We start from the raw sequence: 17,555 nt of genomic DNA on the forward strand, positions 1-17,555 counted from the left end.
TGCGAGCAGAAATGGCACTGGAAGGTTGCCGCCTTATGATTGGATAAATGTAAGGTTAAATGTGATGGCGGCATTGCAGCAAAATAGGAATTACTATTGGATCTATTTTTTCATTAGCACGTTCTCTCACTCAAAGTGACAGAGAATAAAGCTCTGTGACTTTTCCAGCTTTAAAACTGCAAAGCTGGTCAAAGAATGCGCCGAACGACATGCGCTGAAGGAAACGCGCCAGAGACGCTTCGGGCGCCGTTATTTGAAGAAACTAAAAGAAAAAAAATGTAAGAGCCTTGATATATATACGTAATTGCAAAAAGAAAGATCAGTCAAGCTAAAAACATTATAGAAACGTTCGCGAGTTGGCTCGTTTTACGCATGTCGTTTCCTCTGCAAGTACCACATTGTTTGTTACCATCGCAACGGCGTCATTATATGCTGGACGAATAGGCAATATGTGATGCGAGCTTCTTGTACAGTAGAGCTTCCAGTTTATTTTATTGGGCAGCCTTCCAACGTCAGAGGGCGAGGGAAACACGGTAAGGTGAGCCCGCAAAAATCGAGTTGAGGGTAAGCATGCATTTGATTGTATTTTGATATCTCTACGCTGAATAACTTTGCACTGTGTGGCCATATCGGTGCCGTTCTTGCGGCACTTATCTCTTAAGCTGTCAATGTACACAACCAGATAGAAAAACATGTAAAGCTATAAAGTCGTGAAAAGTGTTAGAGGGCCCCTTTAAAAACTGGCTTAAACCAGATATGCAAGAAAGAGACCATTTTCTGTCATTTTAAACACTGTTTTGGGTCTAACTTTCAGTTGCATGTAGTGTCGTGATGGCAGCTCACAGCGCAAACAAACTCATCACCATCCATGGGTGCCGGCAGCATTTTGTCTTGGGGTGTGCTAACCCATGTAGGATCATGGTGGGAGAGGGGGGTGAGGCTCTGGTGAGGCTTCAGTGGGGGGGGGAGTGCTCGTGTAGCTTGAGTGGGGCAAGTGCCCCCGGGGTTTGCACAAAACTGCCGATGCCCATGCCATGATCTACGGTTCCAGAAACTGGCTATGCTTTCAATTGTCAACATCAGAAAGAAGAAAAACTGATGGCGCTTCGACACTCCCATTGGGAAATTCCACATATATAAACTACTAACAATTAATACACGTATCACTTGTGAGGTTTCGAAAATCTGCAAAAGTTACATGTCAGGAAAAGTGACCTTTAATATAAACCACTCTTTGGTCAATTTAACTCAGTTTTCAAGAATGAGACGACACTAATTTTACCACCCTGCTACATCATTAACAGGACTATGACACTGGCACTCTAATTTTGTGGGCACACACTTAAGGAGAGATGCAATTAAAAAACAGGAAGGTTTCGCTAATATACGGCCTGGGGTAATAAAAATTGTGTGGTATATATAGGCTCTCATGCTGGTTTCAAATACGCAATTAGTGTCATAGTAAGTTGCACGGTGTTCATTTTGTGCCAAGAAAAAGTATAAGGTATAGTTTGTTCTGGAAAAACTTTTTATGCCACTGAACTTTTATGGTTTTGAGCCAATACTGGCTCATATTGCTCCACATTATCTGCAGAATGCAAATAAGTATTGAGAAAGTGTGTATAAGACATTTTACTGGACAAAAAAAAATTGTAATGAGATAATTCTTAGAATCCTCAGACCATATTATTTGCTTACCTTAAGTTCTTAATGATTATACAGATGTTATGAAATTTTAAACAAGATACTTCCACTCTTCACATGTTAAAAAATATGTGGACAAAGTTTCATCGCAATTGAGCTATCAGGAGTACTGAAAACATGATGTCCAAACTCAAGACGTTGCCCAAGAATGGATCTTGAGAAAGACACACTTTAAAGGTATCAGTGAGAGCTCATTCACGTGGAATGATTTCTGCTATTATGAGAGCTTGGCAATCATGGTTATTTTAAGCATGTGGTATTGGTGAACTGCTCATGCGAAATGCAACGGCAAGCAGCCAAGTGACCATTTCCAGGGGACTCTAGACAATGAGCTCTTCTTAGTTTTTAGAAGCCACCTTGTGCTCCTCAAGGGCAACTTTAGCCTACTTCGAGTTTAGTTTCAATGTTCACTTTTTTTTTTTTCATGAGAGTAAAACTAAACTTGTGAAAGCAAACAAAAACGAAAGACACGTAATCTGCGAAAAAACTTGCATTTTTCTACTTGCATCTCTCAATAAAGCAGGCACTATTACGAGAAAGAACGTAGCCTCCGAGTCTGAAATTTCTTGTGCAGTTTTTGGTACATACACGTCACCTTGCTCACGGGTGAACAGAATTGTGAAATATTGCAATTCATTTACCGGTAACTTTTTTTTTGCAGCGCCTAATACTCATGCTACACAGATGACGGGAAGCACACAGGACCTCGCTCGTGTTATCTTATATCTGAAGTCGCTACAACTTTAAACGGCAGCAACAGTAACTGTCACAATTAAAATAACTGCAGTGAATGATTGTAGCAAGCTCACTTGTTAATCATAACATATGTAGCTGAAAAAATATAACTCATGAATTAGGTAAAAGCACGAAAAATGTCTCAAAAAACATTGAGACACATTTTGCGGCCACACAGCTATGCTGTTATACAGCTAATTTGGGGATGAAGGTCATGTACTTAGTGCCTGAATGAACGCGCCAGAAAGCATTATGCAACAGGCGCACAATATTAAGGGGAGATGCGGGTCGAAAAACGAGCATTTTCTAAAAAATTATCAATTTTTTGTTTTCACCTGTTTTGTTAAGATTAGTACCTCTACTATTCTGAAAAAAAAAATCTATGTCAAGAATCAACTGGAAATGCTTTAAAATTGCGTCTGAAGAGCACAAGGTGGCTGTCAAAAGGCCGAAAGTGTGTCATCTTTGAGCACCTTGCCGCTGATAATGCGCCGCTGCTCGCCATTGTCGACCGCATGAGGCGAAGAACCGAGCCTCACTCTTCAAATAGCGACGGTTTCCCGCGCTGCTGCAACGCAAGAAATAATAAAGAGAAGCGCGCTTTTGCCGCCTTTTTCGAGCGCCGCGACTGGCTTTTAAATCACGTGGTACGGATCGGGAGCCGCCATTGGCCGCTGTGCACCTGTGTGTGCTGTGAAGCCTACTTGCAGAATCCGTGTCTCGTCGAGCAGCACAGCTGAACAACGCTTTTCTCGAGTGCTTATTTGTTATGGATGAAGAAAGCCGTAGGAAGCGCGGTCACCGGCCTGTGAAGTTTCACGCGGCGCACAAATTTCGAGGACGCCGGCGCGAATCAAAGCCGAACACTCAAACCACGAAAAGATCGTCTGCTGCCACAAAACGTAGTGGCAATGACGCCGATGCGCCCGACGAGTTTGCCGCAGCATTCGAATATGTGAGTGCCTCCCAGAAAAAGATCGGACTCTTCGAAGACGAAGAAAAATCACAGGACGACGAGTCTTCGTTGATTGCTGATGTGACAGCACTGAACATGCTTGTTGTGCGCGGTGCAATGTGTCCGACGTGTCGCCATTTGGGATTACGTGTCCGGGAACCGGCCGACAAGCGGAAAGGACTTGCGTCGTTCGTCGAACTCCACTGCCCAAACAGTGAGTGCCCCGAGACTATTCTTTCGGCGACATATACTTCGCGGCGAGTAGCTTCAGGCGGGGAGGCCGGCGTGAGCGTGGCGGGTGACGGACTGACCGCGAGGAGAACGTACGACAGCGGGAGCTTGCGCGATAGCTACGCTGTCAACGTGAAAGCTGTTGTGGCGGCGCGCTCTGTAGGCATGGGCTACGAGCAGCTGGTCCGATTTTAATGGCAGTGGCCACTACAAGGAGGATTTTTCTTTCTTGTGTACAAATTTCGTCGCATTCAATGACATCTTTGATAAATAAACATGAAATTTTGACTTTAAAACTTCTTTTTCTCAAAACACAAATTTTGCCATTTTTGTCAATGTGCCCCTCCTTTTTCGGGTACTTCTGGTGCTCAGATCTGCATGAAATTTTTCCCAAATTTTTTCCAAAGTACGAGAAATGCAATTATCTTGTTTAAGTTTCAATATTCTTTTTATATAATAAAAAAAAATTATGTAAACTTTTACTAGGGTAGGAGAAATATGAACTTCCCACGTTAAAATTTTTCACGTCTAGTACATATTTTGTATGGACTTCCAAATTAGTTGTTTGCATTCCACACTTCATTTGAAACATTATGAACTATCAATTGTAAAAAATTAATGAAGTTTAGGTATGAAAAGAGGGGGGGCAAAGGGCTTAAGTTTTTCACTTTGTCATGTTGCAAAACTAAAGGTATGCAACTTGCAAGACAACTCATTATATATTCGAAATCAGCATAAAAAGTTCTATAAGCACCTCAAGTTTCATTGCTCTCGAATGAATATTAAAAAAAAAGTGTCTTCGACCTGCATCTCCCCTTAAATGCCATCAAAGGGGTCCTGCGACGCTTTTTCTGCTGCATCCCGCCGTACTGGAGTTTGTGTAGAGCTGAACACTGAGATAAATGCAAAAAGAGTTATCAAAATTGGTACACGGTAACGGAAGTTATTGGCCTTCAAACTTCAAAACACCAGTAGACGACGAGAAAAAAACGTTACCTTTTGTATTTCACCCTCCCACTAGCATCAGAGGCCGCTCCCAATCACTGAACGCCTCTTACAAACATATGCAGGACAACTCGCCTCGCCGTGGTGCAGCACCCCTAGCGTCGTTTTGCAAATGTTTTCACACCTTCGTATTTCAAAACAGAAATCCTTTTGTATCAGAAGAAGTATAAAGGGTGCTTTTTAACATAATTTTTAGCGCACTGTGACCTATCTGGAATCATATGAATATTATGCGTGACGTCCCGTCAAACCAACGACAAAGCACGGTCAATGTCGCCACTCCCACGTGGGGAAGCGTCAATTCTGATAACAAAATAGCCGCATTGTATCGCTCTAGCTCGAAAACACTAGTTTTTCCATAAAAATAAGATTACAACAGCCTTGTTTTTGGCAGTGCTACTCGTGCTATGATATCGGTGCATTCCACAGTTTGAGAAGAAGTAATGAAAACAACATGCTTAATTTGCTGTATGACCATGCCTCAAGGCAGTGTTTTAATACCTTCTTTAAGTACGCGCGGCACTGCAAGGCACGGGGAAGTCAATTCACTTTATGCCCTAGTGTATGGGTGCTATTCGTGAGCACCGAACAATGCAGGAATTTCAAAAAGGCCACCTATAGTGGCCTTTACTGCTTCCATGGTTTCCTTTCCTTGGAAAGTGGAAAAAGAAAGCCCGCAAACTTTCACTCAACATTTTTTTTGTGAACTTCCACACCAGTGCACGGCAACTTACATGCAGGCCCTCGCGATATATTTTTGCCAGCAGGTTACGAAGAGCTGGCGGCAGCGTGGAGTCCTGAGAGTTGCCTTCCTCTAGCGTGCCGGTCGAAGCTAAGCTCGAAGCCATGCTTGAAGCGGTGCTTCCGTTTTCTGAGGGCGGTGTGCTGCCACGAGAGCGCAGAATGGCAGCCATCTTGTGAGCACGCAGCTTCAGCTTGACACCTGGAAAAGTCAGGAGTACACAAATGAAAATGTAGCCACACCAGATGTGATGTATGTCGTACGCTAGAGTGGTCCAAGCAAGCATTAATTTCGTGAAAATTAACAACACTATAATCTGGGATTCCATGAAACAATCTCTAAGGCTTTTGTCTCTGTTAGAAAGAGTTCTGAGTCCCGTTTTGCTGAGAAAATCTTCTGGTAGTATCACGGAAGTGTAATTTCACGACACAACTTTAGAGTTGCTTATAAGAGTGTGCAAATAGTTCAACCTCTGCATACTTTTCGAGTAGTGTTTGCTACTTGATTCGACTCACACCGGAATTTTACTGTTCTAACTTCCGAAGGACAGAGTCAACCTAAAACTTGCAATGGCCCCTTTTAACACTCGATATGCTTCATCCCATCACACTCTCGCATTGCAGCAAAGCTGCCTTTAATAATCTGCTATGATTGCAAAGGAATTAAAAAAAAAAGTCGTCAATTTCAGCATGGAGATGATAGACGCGGATGAAAGGGGGAGGGGGCTCAAATAGTGTTTGGACCTGAAATTAGGGCAGAGAGTGCGAAAAATCGAACGCTGAAGGTATTTAGCACCCAAAAGTCTAGATGTTAAATAGTGATGTGTATGAGGCAGATATGGAACTCCGGACTCAAACGGAGCACGCCCTTGCACCACCCTGCCAGTGCCTCATCAACCTAACCAAAAGAAACCCTTTCACGTTGCTATCTCATAAGAATAAGCTTAGGAATTCTCTCCAACTTTTTTTTCTGCTATTTCTCTATGAAGTATTAGAAAAATATTCAAGAAATATTCGAGAAGTATTTGATTCGATTTGCACTCAAACTTCAATTTAAATTCAAACACTTAAATTCACTTCGCACCTGAAATTTGGCTACTTGCACTGCTCTAGTTCCTTACATAAACTACGTTCCTAAGGTTGGTATTGTATAAAAGACTCCACTGCACTCTCCATGACATGTGCCATGATGATAACACACACACTCTAATCACTATACAGCTGACTCCCAATATTGTGATAGAGGCGAGAGGTCAATTTTATGGGTATTTGATAAGCTTGTGCGAATACTGAATTTGAGGTACGAAGCTAATAGTATATCTACCGCATATTATAAAAGTGAACCTATTTGTCATGACCTTAGCAACCTGCACAATATTAAAAAAAAAAAAAAAACTGAAACAAGGCCTGTGCAAGTGCCTTTTTTTTTTTCATCAAAGGAAGTGTAAACAACTTTGAATAGTAGCAGGATTTGACTTTCTGTAGAATGCAGGTGACAGCAGGCAAACTATGTTATTTTTTAAAATTTACTGTACTTAGAGCATGTAAGTCGGTACAACAAGCTTATAACTTAAAAAAAAAAAAGAATCGATACGAGGGTAATATCTTCATTTAGCCTTGAAGTGAGACTTTGCGGAAGTGCAAATTTCCACTGGATGCGTGTTTTCGTGGCTTATCACCTCTCTAGTGCAGCCAAACCACTTTTACAGGTGTCACATGCCGACTAATATACATTTATTTGTTTGTTTTGAATAATTCAAAATTTTCAATAATTTAAATTCAATTTGAAGTGACTTTTAATACTGCATTATGCATTCGAACATTCGAATATTTGCACAAGCCTAGTATTTACAATGTTATAGCAGTGAGGATTACCACGTGCAAGCATTTAGAGCACACTAGTCTTCATCTTTGGTGAGCACTCATACCGCTCAGTAACAATATAATGACGATCAATATACCAACGAAGAGGTTCTTCACCAATATTGACTCAATATACCGATGAATAGGCTCCTCACTAATATAAAGGCATTCAAAATGAATGCTCCATAAAACGATGTTGAACACAACTTTTCTCTAACAAGGTTTGAATATGTCATTGTGGAAGGCAATCAGAACTCACGGTCTAGCTCCAGTCGGAGGGCCTCCACCTCCTTCAGCTGCTCTGCGCGGAGGGTCTGCAGCTGCTGCGAGTGTTCCTCCCTGAGCCGCCACACAAGCTGCTCGTGTTGCAGAGCAATATGCCCCTTCTCAGTCTCTAGCTGCGCTCGAAAGGTAGCCTCGGTCCTCCGCAGCTGCTCCCTGTGGGTGGCGTCTTGCTGCAGCGCATCTGCCTGAGCTCTTCGCAAGGCGTCCAAAAGCTCATCCAGCTCATGCTGGAAGCTTGCCTCCGTGGACAGCAGGCGCTGGTCGGAGCGTGCCGTCAGCATCTCTTCCTTCTCTTGCAGCATTCTGGCCATCTCAGCTCGCAGGCGCTCTACCTCTGCCCGGTGTTCTTGCTGTAAGCGTTGCACCTCTTTCGCCTTCAACGGGGAACTTGCCTCCTTCATGGTGGAGAATTCTGTGGCTGCAAATTGCAATGACGAAATGCAGGCAGGGATACTTAAAATCGCAGGAAATGACACACATCAAGTGGCACGCATCGCAATGCTTTGGTAGCCTAGTGAGGCTAAGGTGCAGTTTGGAGGCATTCTAGAAATTAGGCATTGGATTGAGTTCGCCTAATTTGAAGTAGAAACACAGAATAGGAATATGTGTACTAGTATGCACTAGAGGAATATCTGTAGCGGCGCTGCTACTGCTGATACTGAAGTCATTCCAATTCGATACATTCCCATCGCAATACATTTCGACATTGCATCGAACTTCAATACTGAAGACATTAGATAATCACTTGGAAAAATAGTTCAAGGCCCAGTTAACTAAATTTATATCAGGCATTTGAGTTTCAGCACTTTTTCAGTGCTCTTGATCTATTTAGTCATCGCACGCTCACACAATTGAGCTTGATCCTTAAAGTGTGCTCAGAAAAAGTGTTAGTTTTGAGCTAACACTCTAATACATATAGGCATATATACAGTCGGCTCTCGTTAATTCAAACTCGAAGGGACCTCTGAATTTCGTTTGAATTATCAAGAAATTTGAATTATCAGAAGTTCTCGGATAGATGACTCTGGGTGAGGTGACACCACAAATTATGATTAGGCAGCAAGTTTATCACATTTAAAATTTCTTGTGTATTTTCAAACCCTAACTGCACGTAATGAAAAGAAAGCAGAGGTGTAAGGACCACAAGTTATTGACCATTTACTGCTGATCATACCTTTTAAAGAAATTGTGAATTGCCAACTGCTTCTTTACTATAGGTATGTCTCGACATGTCGATTCCAGCCGGAATGTGCCTTGGCACAAGGCTTTCTATACCAGTTGAGAAGGATCAAGGTTTACCATGATTGCGCTTTGTCTCAAACATTTGCTTACTAGAAAAGCCTTTTTCCTTGAAGGCCTGAGTAGCTTATTTTTCATTTTTAGCTGCTAGGATTATATAGGCATGATAATTTTTAAATAGTACTGGAAAATCACCAGATATTTTCTGGTATAAAACTGCAAAAAAGTATGAATTAACCAAATGATGGAGTTTGAATTACAAGGCTTTAAAGTACATTGAAAGAATAGAAGGCCAACAAAAAAATTGAATTTCGTTTGAATTAACCAAAAGTGTGAATTATCATAGTTTGAATTATCACGAGTATACTGTAATAGGAAAGACGAAATATGTGAGCAATATATTTATTGAGTCTCGATACTGCCAAGTTTTTCAGGAATAAAAGGATGTTAATGTCATTTTCTTGTGAAGTAAGCTTAGCACTGGAGAGTTCAAAGAACGAATGAGAAAGCATCATTGGAATTATGAGACAAGTGTGCTGCCCTTACCTGATGTCCCAACCTGTTGCTCACTGCTCCACTGTCTTTTCATGGTTTTCTTCAGCTCGGCCACCTCTGCTTCATGCATCTTGCACAGCCTGGTCACTTCTTCGACGACACGACGGTTGACCAAGCTACGGATGTCTTCCTGAGTCAACATTTGAGCAGCCTGGCCACTGCTGCCACCTGGCATACTGCTGTCACTGCCATTCCTGCTTGCCACCTGTTGCCACGTGTTATGGACTGACGACGACTGCACCTGCACATCGTGCCGCTCTTGCTGAAGTGCCGCCTTTTCGGCTTCAACCGTCTCTCTGAGCTTGGCCATCTGTTCTGCGTGCTCCCTTGTGAGTGCCTGCCTCATCTGCTGCTTCTCCTGTTCGTACTGTTGTCTAAGTGCCTCCAATGTGTGCTGGTGCCGTGCGTCCAGTGCAGCTGTTTCCTGCAATAAAAAGTGTACATTTAGGGCTTGCTTTCTTTTGTCAGACAGAATGGTAATGAGAACAAACAGACAATAATGCCAAGAAAAGTATAGGAGATGTTATTAGAAGTTATTATAGTGTAAATGTGAAGGAAGGAAAGTAGACAAAAAGATGACTTGCAATTGGCAGGGATCGGACCTACAACCCTCAACAGAGGGATGACCAGCGCCATAGCTCAGTGGTAGAGCATCAGACAAGTTATTCGAAGGTTACAGGCTAGGTCCCTGCCAGCAGCAAGTTACCTTTTCTTTTCATCTACTCTTCACATTTACACTACTATTACTTTTATTAACATCCCCTATACTTTCCTTGGCATCATTGTCTGTTAGTTGTCATTAAGATCAGTTCCTGCAATGTTACTTAAAGAAAAACAATCTGTCAACACCTACTACAGTCGACGTCCAATTTCCCGGACGCCCGAAATTCCGGACATGCCAGATTTCCGGGAACCCATCTGTGGCACCGTCTAGTTTTCTATAGAGTCAATGTATTAAAAAGTTTGAAATTCCGGACGCTTATAGCCTTCGGCATCAGATTATTCAGACTTTTTCTGTTAGCCCGGATAACTGTTTACTGTTAACCTGGATGTTGCATTCGATGATCTGCGCACGGCGACATGTCGATTCCAGCCGGGATAACCTTTGAGGGCTTCACTGACGCTGACAAAAACCTCAAGCTAAGTGCGGACTTGACCGATGACGAAATTATTCCTCAAGTTATGGAGGATTCTGACGACTCCGACACCGAGAATGATGAGCCATCTCCTACACAGCCAACGAGCTCGGAGTTGACGCGAGCGCTGATGACACTGTCATCGGTGTACAGCAGCAACATGACGTTGACTCAAATTGAGGCAGACATGATCACGGGCAAGTGGAACGCCGTGCAGAAGTAAATAGGCGACTTTTTTGCACCCAAGTGCTAACCTATGAGGTAACGCCGGCCACGTTGATTTTTTTTTGTTTTATAAACGGCTCTTTTCAGAGCCACCTAAATGATGCATTGGCTGAATTGCAATGGGAATCTTGTACTCCAGCTGTTACCCTCTCCGTCAGTGAAAAATATCTAAAAAAAATTTGTGTTTTCACGTGCATTCATTTTTCCAGACTGCCCGATTTTCCAGACGTTTTCGCAGTCTCTTGAGGACCCAGGAAATCGAACGTCAACTGTACATCTATGCAATGCAGTACATAGGGAGAGAGGGAGAGACTATCTCAGGCTTCTTTTATTAGCTGCTATAGTAGCTTTGCGGCTAAGATTGAAAATGAACTGTATAGAGCTTTACATGCCAGACCTTGATATACATGCTGCAGAGGGTGATCCTGAATGAATTAATGGCGAAGCTTAGCGTGTGGCCAACAGGACACATAGACGTACACACAGGACAGGTGCTTGCTGAAAACTCATGCCTATTGAAAAGAAAACCCGCTTCTGATAGTTAGCAATAACGTCACAACAAAACTGCAAATGTTATTGCCAACTATAAGATGTGGGCTTTATTTTCAACAAGTTTCAGTTTTCAGTAAGCGCTTATGTGCATGAACTCACTCAGATCATTCCAAGCCAAATGTCCCACTTTCACCTATCAAAGATGATCTGAGCGAGCTCAAGCACTTATACGTCTTTTTCTCAAGCACACAGGGTGCCATAATACTGTAATATCATTTACAAGCACAATACCACAAGCAGAACTGACTGCAAACCAAGCAGTGAGGCCAACCTTCACCCACACTTAGTTAAAATTTTGCTCTATATTCTCCCAAGAAAAAATATTGCTTTGAATGCATTTGCCTATGTTTATGGATTGACTTAGCATGTCAGCTTAGTCAATCCATTACTATGCTTACTAAATTTGCTTTGTTCGACTCTGACAGGAGGCTCTCCCACAGTTCTTACTTAGGGGCTTCTTTATGAAAATATTTTGCACCTTCACATATATGTGGTAGTTTTCAATTCTGTTAATAAAACTGAAACTGTTAACTAATTTTTCCGATTCCAAAGAGTACAAGAAAAAGGTATCTTGTGGAATGTTTCTTTTAAAGTTTAATTTGAGAAGTGAAGCACAACTGCTGCAGCATAAAATTCCATCCTAGCCCGCAAAGGAAAACAAAAAGGAAAGAAATAGATGCGCAGCCAAAACATGCCTGCTCAAGGTAAGAGGCCATCTCTTTCTCCAGGTCAGTGCGGTTCCAGGTGCGCATGCGCGCGTTAAGCTGGCACTGGCGCTCCAGGTCGGCGATGCGCTGAGCATGCTCCTGCTCCAGCCGCTTGCGCTCGGCTTCCAAGCGTCCTCTCCACGTCTCTTCCAACAGCCGGATCTCCTCATGGTGCTTGCTCTGCTGCTGCTCCCGCTCGGCCGACACTGCCTTGTTCAGAGTGGCTGCAGCCTCGTCCTTAGGCATGCTTCGCGACTGCACACAAATGGGCAGTGGCTGCACTGTCTTGAGTGTCTCCAGTTTATGCTCTAACTGCCATTAAACCAAGAACTTACAAACACACACACCTATGCACACCCCCAACAGCATCCTAACACACTCCAACGAGGATTCAAACGTCAACCGGAACCACCCTTCTCACCTTAAAGAAAGGCATTTACCCACACACCCTAATGTTGTGGTAAGATCCCCCAACTCCAGAATAAAAATTTTGGATAAACGTCGTCGTTAGAGGCCGTGATAATCACAGTGTGAGCAAGACCTTCCATGAAAAGGGTGGCAAAATTGTTATAACAGACAAAATGCCAGGTTCTTCCGACATGCGCGATTTCTTCTTTTTATGATGCTGTCTTTATGTGCCTAATTCACTGACATTCTGTAATTGGGTATGATAAAGCATTCTGACTGAATTTATCTGCTGCACTTAACCACATACCTGCTCGAGTGCTGGTTAAACTGGTTAATGTTGGTTAACCTTGGCTGCTATATTGTAGCATCATATCATTCAATACGAATCAGTATGCCTGCTGAATTTCATTCAAAAAGAGTGAAATTGATCTTTCTGCCCTTTTTCCCCTTGGTGAGACAATGAATTCTCTCAGCAATATTTTTCAATATAAATGATCAACGGACATAAGCAAAAAGAACAATAACCTTGCGACTCATCAGTGTCATCACATTTGAGTGATGGCTTCACTAAAGAAAAAGAGCTTTGGATTAGCCTCGTCTTCTCTTTCTTATTTAGAACACTCTCCCCTAAAATTGCTTAAAATTTGAATAATTGGCTGGTCTTTATATATAGTCCGTGCTTCTCTTTATGTAGACTGAATATTTCTGTAACAGAATACAAATTCTATGCGCGTAACACTGCTGGCTGTCAAATGGTCGAGGCAAAGCAATGTAGACTATTATGTATAGCAAGCCACGGAGCTAAACTATTCTACTAAGTGCATTACTACACAGGGAGGAAAAAAAAGTGCTGAGGACAAATGCAAGGCAGAACTATGGCTAAACAAACATGCAATTTTAGTACGAAGTCACTTTGCTGAACAGCAGGGTCTGTCGGGATGCAACGGTTTTTGTTTGGCCCCGATCAGAATGCCTCTGATTAAAAAATGTCTACATCAGACTTTGATGCAACGGTTGACGAGATCTTCATTAGGCCCCAAAGAAACGGCAGAGTGACCACTTCCAAGGTATGGATCAGAAACAAGCCACAACCGATAATAAAGACGAACACCACATGATTATATACCTGCCTGGAGAATGAAGATGTGCCCACCGTAAAAACCGGAATGTAGGTCAAATTTATTAAAAAAAAAAGTGCAATGAAAAGTCGACTGCCATACTTATATACTGGTCATTAGTATAAAGAGAAAGCGGAAGTTTTGTAACAATGGGTAGCTGAAGTCAAAAGCCTCCATTGTCATCATGAGCATCAGCAGAGCGGCGTCGTTAGTCAAGGCTAGGCAAGGCTTACAGTGTTCTAGCAACGCCAATTTGCCTCAATTATTTGCTGTTTTCTTTTATCTATATCCTTCAAAAACGAGTGGGCGTCGACGAAAGTTTACGATAGGCTTTAAGAAAGAAGCTGTCTAGTATGCCAAAGCGCACGGCAACCTGGCGACACAACGGTAAATCGGTGCAACGGGAAAAAGTGTCCACTACTGGAGGAGCCAAAAGCAGCGCATCACACCCTGCAGCAACCAAAAGAAAACTTCGTTTCGTGGATGGACTGCAGTGCACCCCGAAGAGGAAATGCTATTCGTCGAATTCATCCGGGAGCTGCATGTAAGGTCGCTACCTGTTACATTGAAGTGCACCCACGTGAGAGCTATTGAGATAGCGCACAACTCTGGGCTCACGAGGGCGCAATTCAAGGGCTGGCCATCGTGGGTGCGCCGATTTATGAAGCGGAAGGGCTTTGCGCTGAAGCGGCGTAATTTCATCTTTCTGCAAATGCTGCATTAGTAACATATTGAATAGAATGGAGGACGATGCACTCTGGGACGTTACTAGTGAAAAACAAATATCGTCGGAACCCAGTTCGGACGAGTCTGAGTGACAGCACTTAGTGGCCTTCTGGCGTTTAACTACATAATATTAGTGCCCAAATGAAAAGAAATGACACCACATTGCAGCTGGTTGTGTTGCATATTCACTAAGGTAAGGGTGCGCCGCGATACATTGTGATTTTTAAAAATTTTTTTACAGATATTCAAATTTTGGAGGGTTGACCGGTAATAGATGCCCACAAGACTAACGCTTCAGCGTCTGTTCTATAAACACATTGCCAAGCACAGTGCCAAGCTGCATGCACTGCTCTGTGCGGCAGATGAGAAAGACGGCATACCAGGTCATCTCTTAGTGCGAGCACCTCCGATTGGAGTGCCTCCTGAGCTTTGGCGTGGAGTTGCTGGACTTCGTGCAGCCGCAGCTGAAGCCGCCTGGAACTCGCTTCGTGTGCCTCCCGTGCACGGGCCAACTCCTGCTTCAGGCACTCCCGCTGCTCACTATCGACACGCTCCCGACTCACCATCTCTTCCTCCAGTGAGCGCAGCTTTTCATGCAGTGGGGAAACCTGCGACAAACCACGGCTTTGCATTTTTTTGTAAAACAACATGCCTAGTTAACTAAAAATAATAAAGACTGGAAGGGGAGGAGGGGGGGATGAAGTGCCTCAGCCTGAAGGCATAATACTTGCTATCTATGTAGTCACAGGTGTGACCGTAGAAAGTAAACTTTCGTAATACAAACACTCGACGTTGCACTGTGCACCTTTAAAGATCACGTCATTCACAACAAATTTTCAACCTTCATCTTATAGCCAGTCCCAGCTAGAGGTAACAGCAACAGTAATATAAAAAATGGCCACGAATCTTGCAATTGGCAGAGAATAGAAAAGAAAGATAGGTGACATTGATGCTACATTCCAATGCTATGCTATCCATATAAAATGAGATGTAGCACACCTACTCCTGGAAAGATGAAATGACAGAAAACAGAGATACAATGAAATATAGCATGCATTTTGCATGTTAGTCACACTTATGAACCTTTCACTTGGTAACTCTAACGAAAAAAAAAATATATGTATTGAGAAGCATAATTAGAAAAAGAAAGCACCTCACACTACATCAGCGTGATGCACTAGAGATTCTATGTGACATGCTACTTACTTCTCAGATTCATGCGAATACAGCTTGTTCTCCTTAATTAGTGTGCGACAGTCTCTGTGCTGCTACAGTTATTTCCTGTGTAGTTTAGCCTCCGCATCGGTTTTTGGCAATGTCCCTAATAAATCCATCAGTAGATTTGCACTTTTGGCTTAGTGTGAAAACTGATAATGACCATAGCCTCTGTGGCTCACATTATAACAATTCTGGCCAATTATTGTGCAGAAAACAAGTTAATTTTATGAATGTAAGACTTTGCTAGGGTCGAGGTTGCTTTTATGGTCAGTGCAATTGCAGATATTCTTGCCAGATTACATAGCGGTGCGTTTTTATGGCAAGCAGGAGTTCTTTGTGCAGGCAATGCGGAGTGGTGTGATTAAGGAGGGAAAGGAGAGAGAAAAGGAAAAGTGTAACATAAAAAAAGCTGCTTACCTGCACGTCCACAGCCTGGTGGAGGGCTTCAATTTCTTCATCTCGCTCCTGCAGCAGTGCTTGCAATTCAGCGATGTTCTGCTTTTGCTGCATGAATGACAGACGGAACACCAATGGCACCAATAATATGAGCAATAATAATGACAAAGAGAGAGAGAGAGAGAGAGAGAAGAAAAAGAAGACGAGTGAACAAGAAATAAAGAGAGAGAGAGAAAAAAAAGAAGAGCGAAAAGACAAGCAGTAAAATTCTGTTGAATAATAGATCTGAAGCTCCAAGTGTGCTGCTTGAAGTTCAGTGCAGCATTTTCTTACACCAGATTCTTAATACTACTTGGCTGACAAATAGCCATGCAAATGGCTCAGCACCAAACAGCCCGTTTTATCTACACTGAACACTGTACTTTCCTCAGCATATTTTCTTTAAAACTCTCTCAAGCCATTGTGTCAAACCAATGTCCACAAGACAGAGTGTACCTAGAAATGCAGTCCAAGAATCAATGCAGGTCAAGAGCAGGCGAGTGTCCATACGTATCATGCATAGAAATATGTATGCGAAGCAAAAATACCGCAGACACTTTATGAAAGTGAGAGAGTGAACCCTCTCTCCTTTCACCTTGAAACAGAGATATCATGCAGTGAGACCAGAAAAGACCGTCACCGAAATGAACTGCCATCACCGAAATGAACTACTGTGTCACAAAGTAAGACAGGGGACCGCAAGAGGCCAGATTGAATGAAGAGCCCCTCAGAGATGTTATCTTACCATGGGTAACATGTCTGTCTCTGCTGCTTCTGCTACAGGCCCGTCCTTTAAAATTTGCGAAAAAGATGGGACGAAGGTGATCGTCAAGTTTGATTCAAAGCTGAAGTGCAAAATCACAATCGTAGCAAAAGAAATTTCATGAAATAGAGGCAACAGAGCCTGCAATGTTTATTGTGTTAGCAAGATTATGATTCAAACTCAATAATTAAAGATATTGCACATTCATTGGGACAAACCGTTCAGAAGAAAACTAATATAGCTTTCATAATGTATACCCTTCGAATTCATTTTCACCAAAGGTCTTCCTTTGCCAAAAGTTCTTAGTGCAAACAAGTATAAGATATACATGTGTAGAAATATACAGGAGGCCTTGAAGAGACTGTGCTAGGAGTATTAATCTACATCAAGACAGGCAGGCTCTTTAAAAAGATGGCTGTCAACCACAAATGTAAACAAACTGCCTCTCTCGCATTATACAAAAAACTTCAATCCAGAACTCTTTTCCCAATTCAATTCAAACCCAGATAGCCCTGACAAGAAATAAAATCATAAATACTACTGATGACATCCCAAATGCAATGTTCAGACATGCATAAACAGAGCAAGGCAAAGGGTAGATGAACCTGACCTTGCGCCTTGATTTTCCGCGCTGCACTCGTAACGTGTCCAGCCAGTTACAAAACATGTTTCTCCATTCTAAGGCTTGCTGGCCTCCTGGTACTCTATAATTTACAGCGTTTCAAACGATGTGAAAACTTGGCAATATGAGCAGTTTCCGGACAAAATCCACGTGTTGGCTCAGCCAGAGAAGCGAGATGGCAGCTGAGAGCCCGAAGGGCAACTATGTGCCAGACTGGCACAAGGCTGGCTATTTTGGGGCTGTTGGCCCATTGCCCCTTGTCTGCGCTCAATTTAGCTGCGAGGGGAGGAGGGGGTGCTGATCTAGCTGAGGGAATACAATGCACACAAGCC

The 17,555-nt window shown here is 42.7% G+C and overlaps 1 protein-coding gene across 11 annotated transcripts in view; it reads right to left on the reverse strand.

Moving 5' to 3' along the window:
* The window catches only part of LOC119178495 (uncharacterized), a 331,606-nt gene that overhangs the window by 27,235 nt on the left and 286,816 nt on the right, over positions 1-17,555 (reverse strand). For 10 of the 11 annotated variants that reach the window (XM_075888522.1, XM_075888511.1, XM_075888524.1 and 7 more), the window contains 7 exons: positions 16,584-16,628; positions 15,821-15,907; positions 14,566-14,793; positions 11,922-12,188; positions 9,305-9,737; positions 7,494-7,937; positions 5,365-5,573 (listed from right to left, as the gene is read on the reverse strand). In XM_075888522.1, coding sequence (XP_075744637.1) covers positions 5,365-5,573; positions 7,494-7,937; positions 9,305-9,737; positions 11,922-12,188; positions 14,566-14,793; positions 15,821-15,907; positions 16,584-16,628 — 1,713 coding nt within the window. The remainder of the gene's footprint in view (positions 1-5,364; positions 5,574-7,493; positions 7,938-9,304; positions 9,738-11,921; positions 12,189-14,565; positions 14,794-15,820; positions 15,908-16,583; positions 16,629-17,555) is intronic. The other variant, XM_075888491.1, reaches the window with a different exon arrangement.

The sequence above is a fragment of the Rhipicephalus microplus genome, chromosome 1 (genome assembly GCF_043290135.1).
Source record: "Rhipicephalus microplus isolate Deutch F79 chromosome 1, USDA_Rmic, whole genome shotgun sequence".
In the NCBI taxonomy this organism is placed as follows: domain Eukaryota; kingdom Metazoa; phylum Arthropoda; class Arachnida; order Ixodida; family Ixodidae; genus Rhipicephalus; species Rhipicephalus microplus.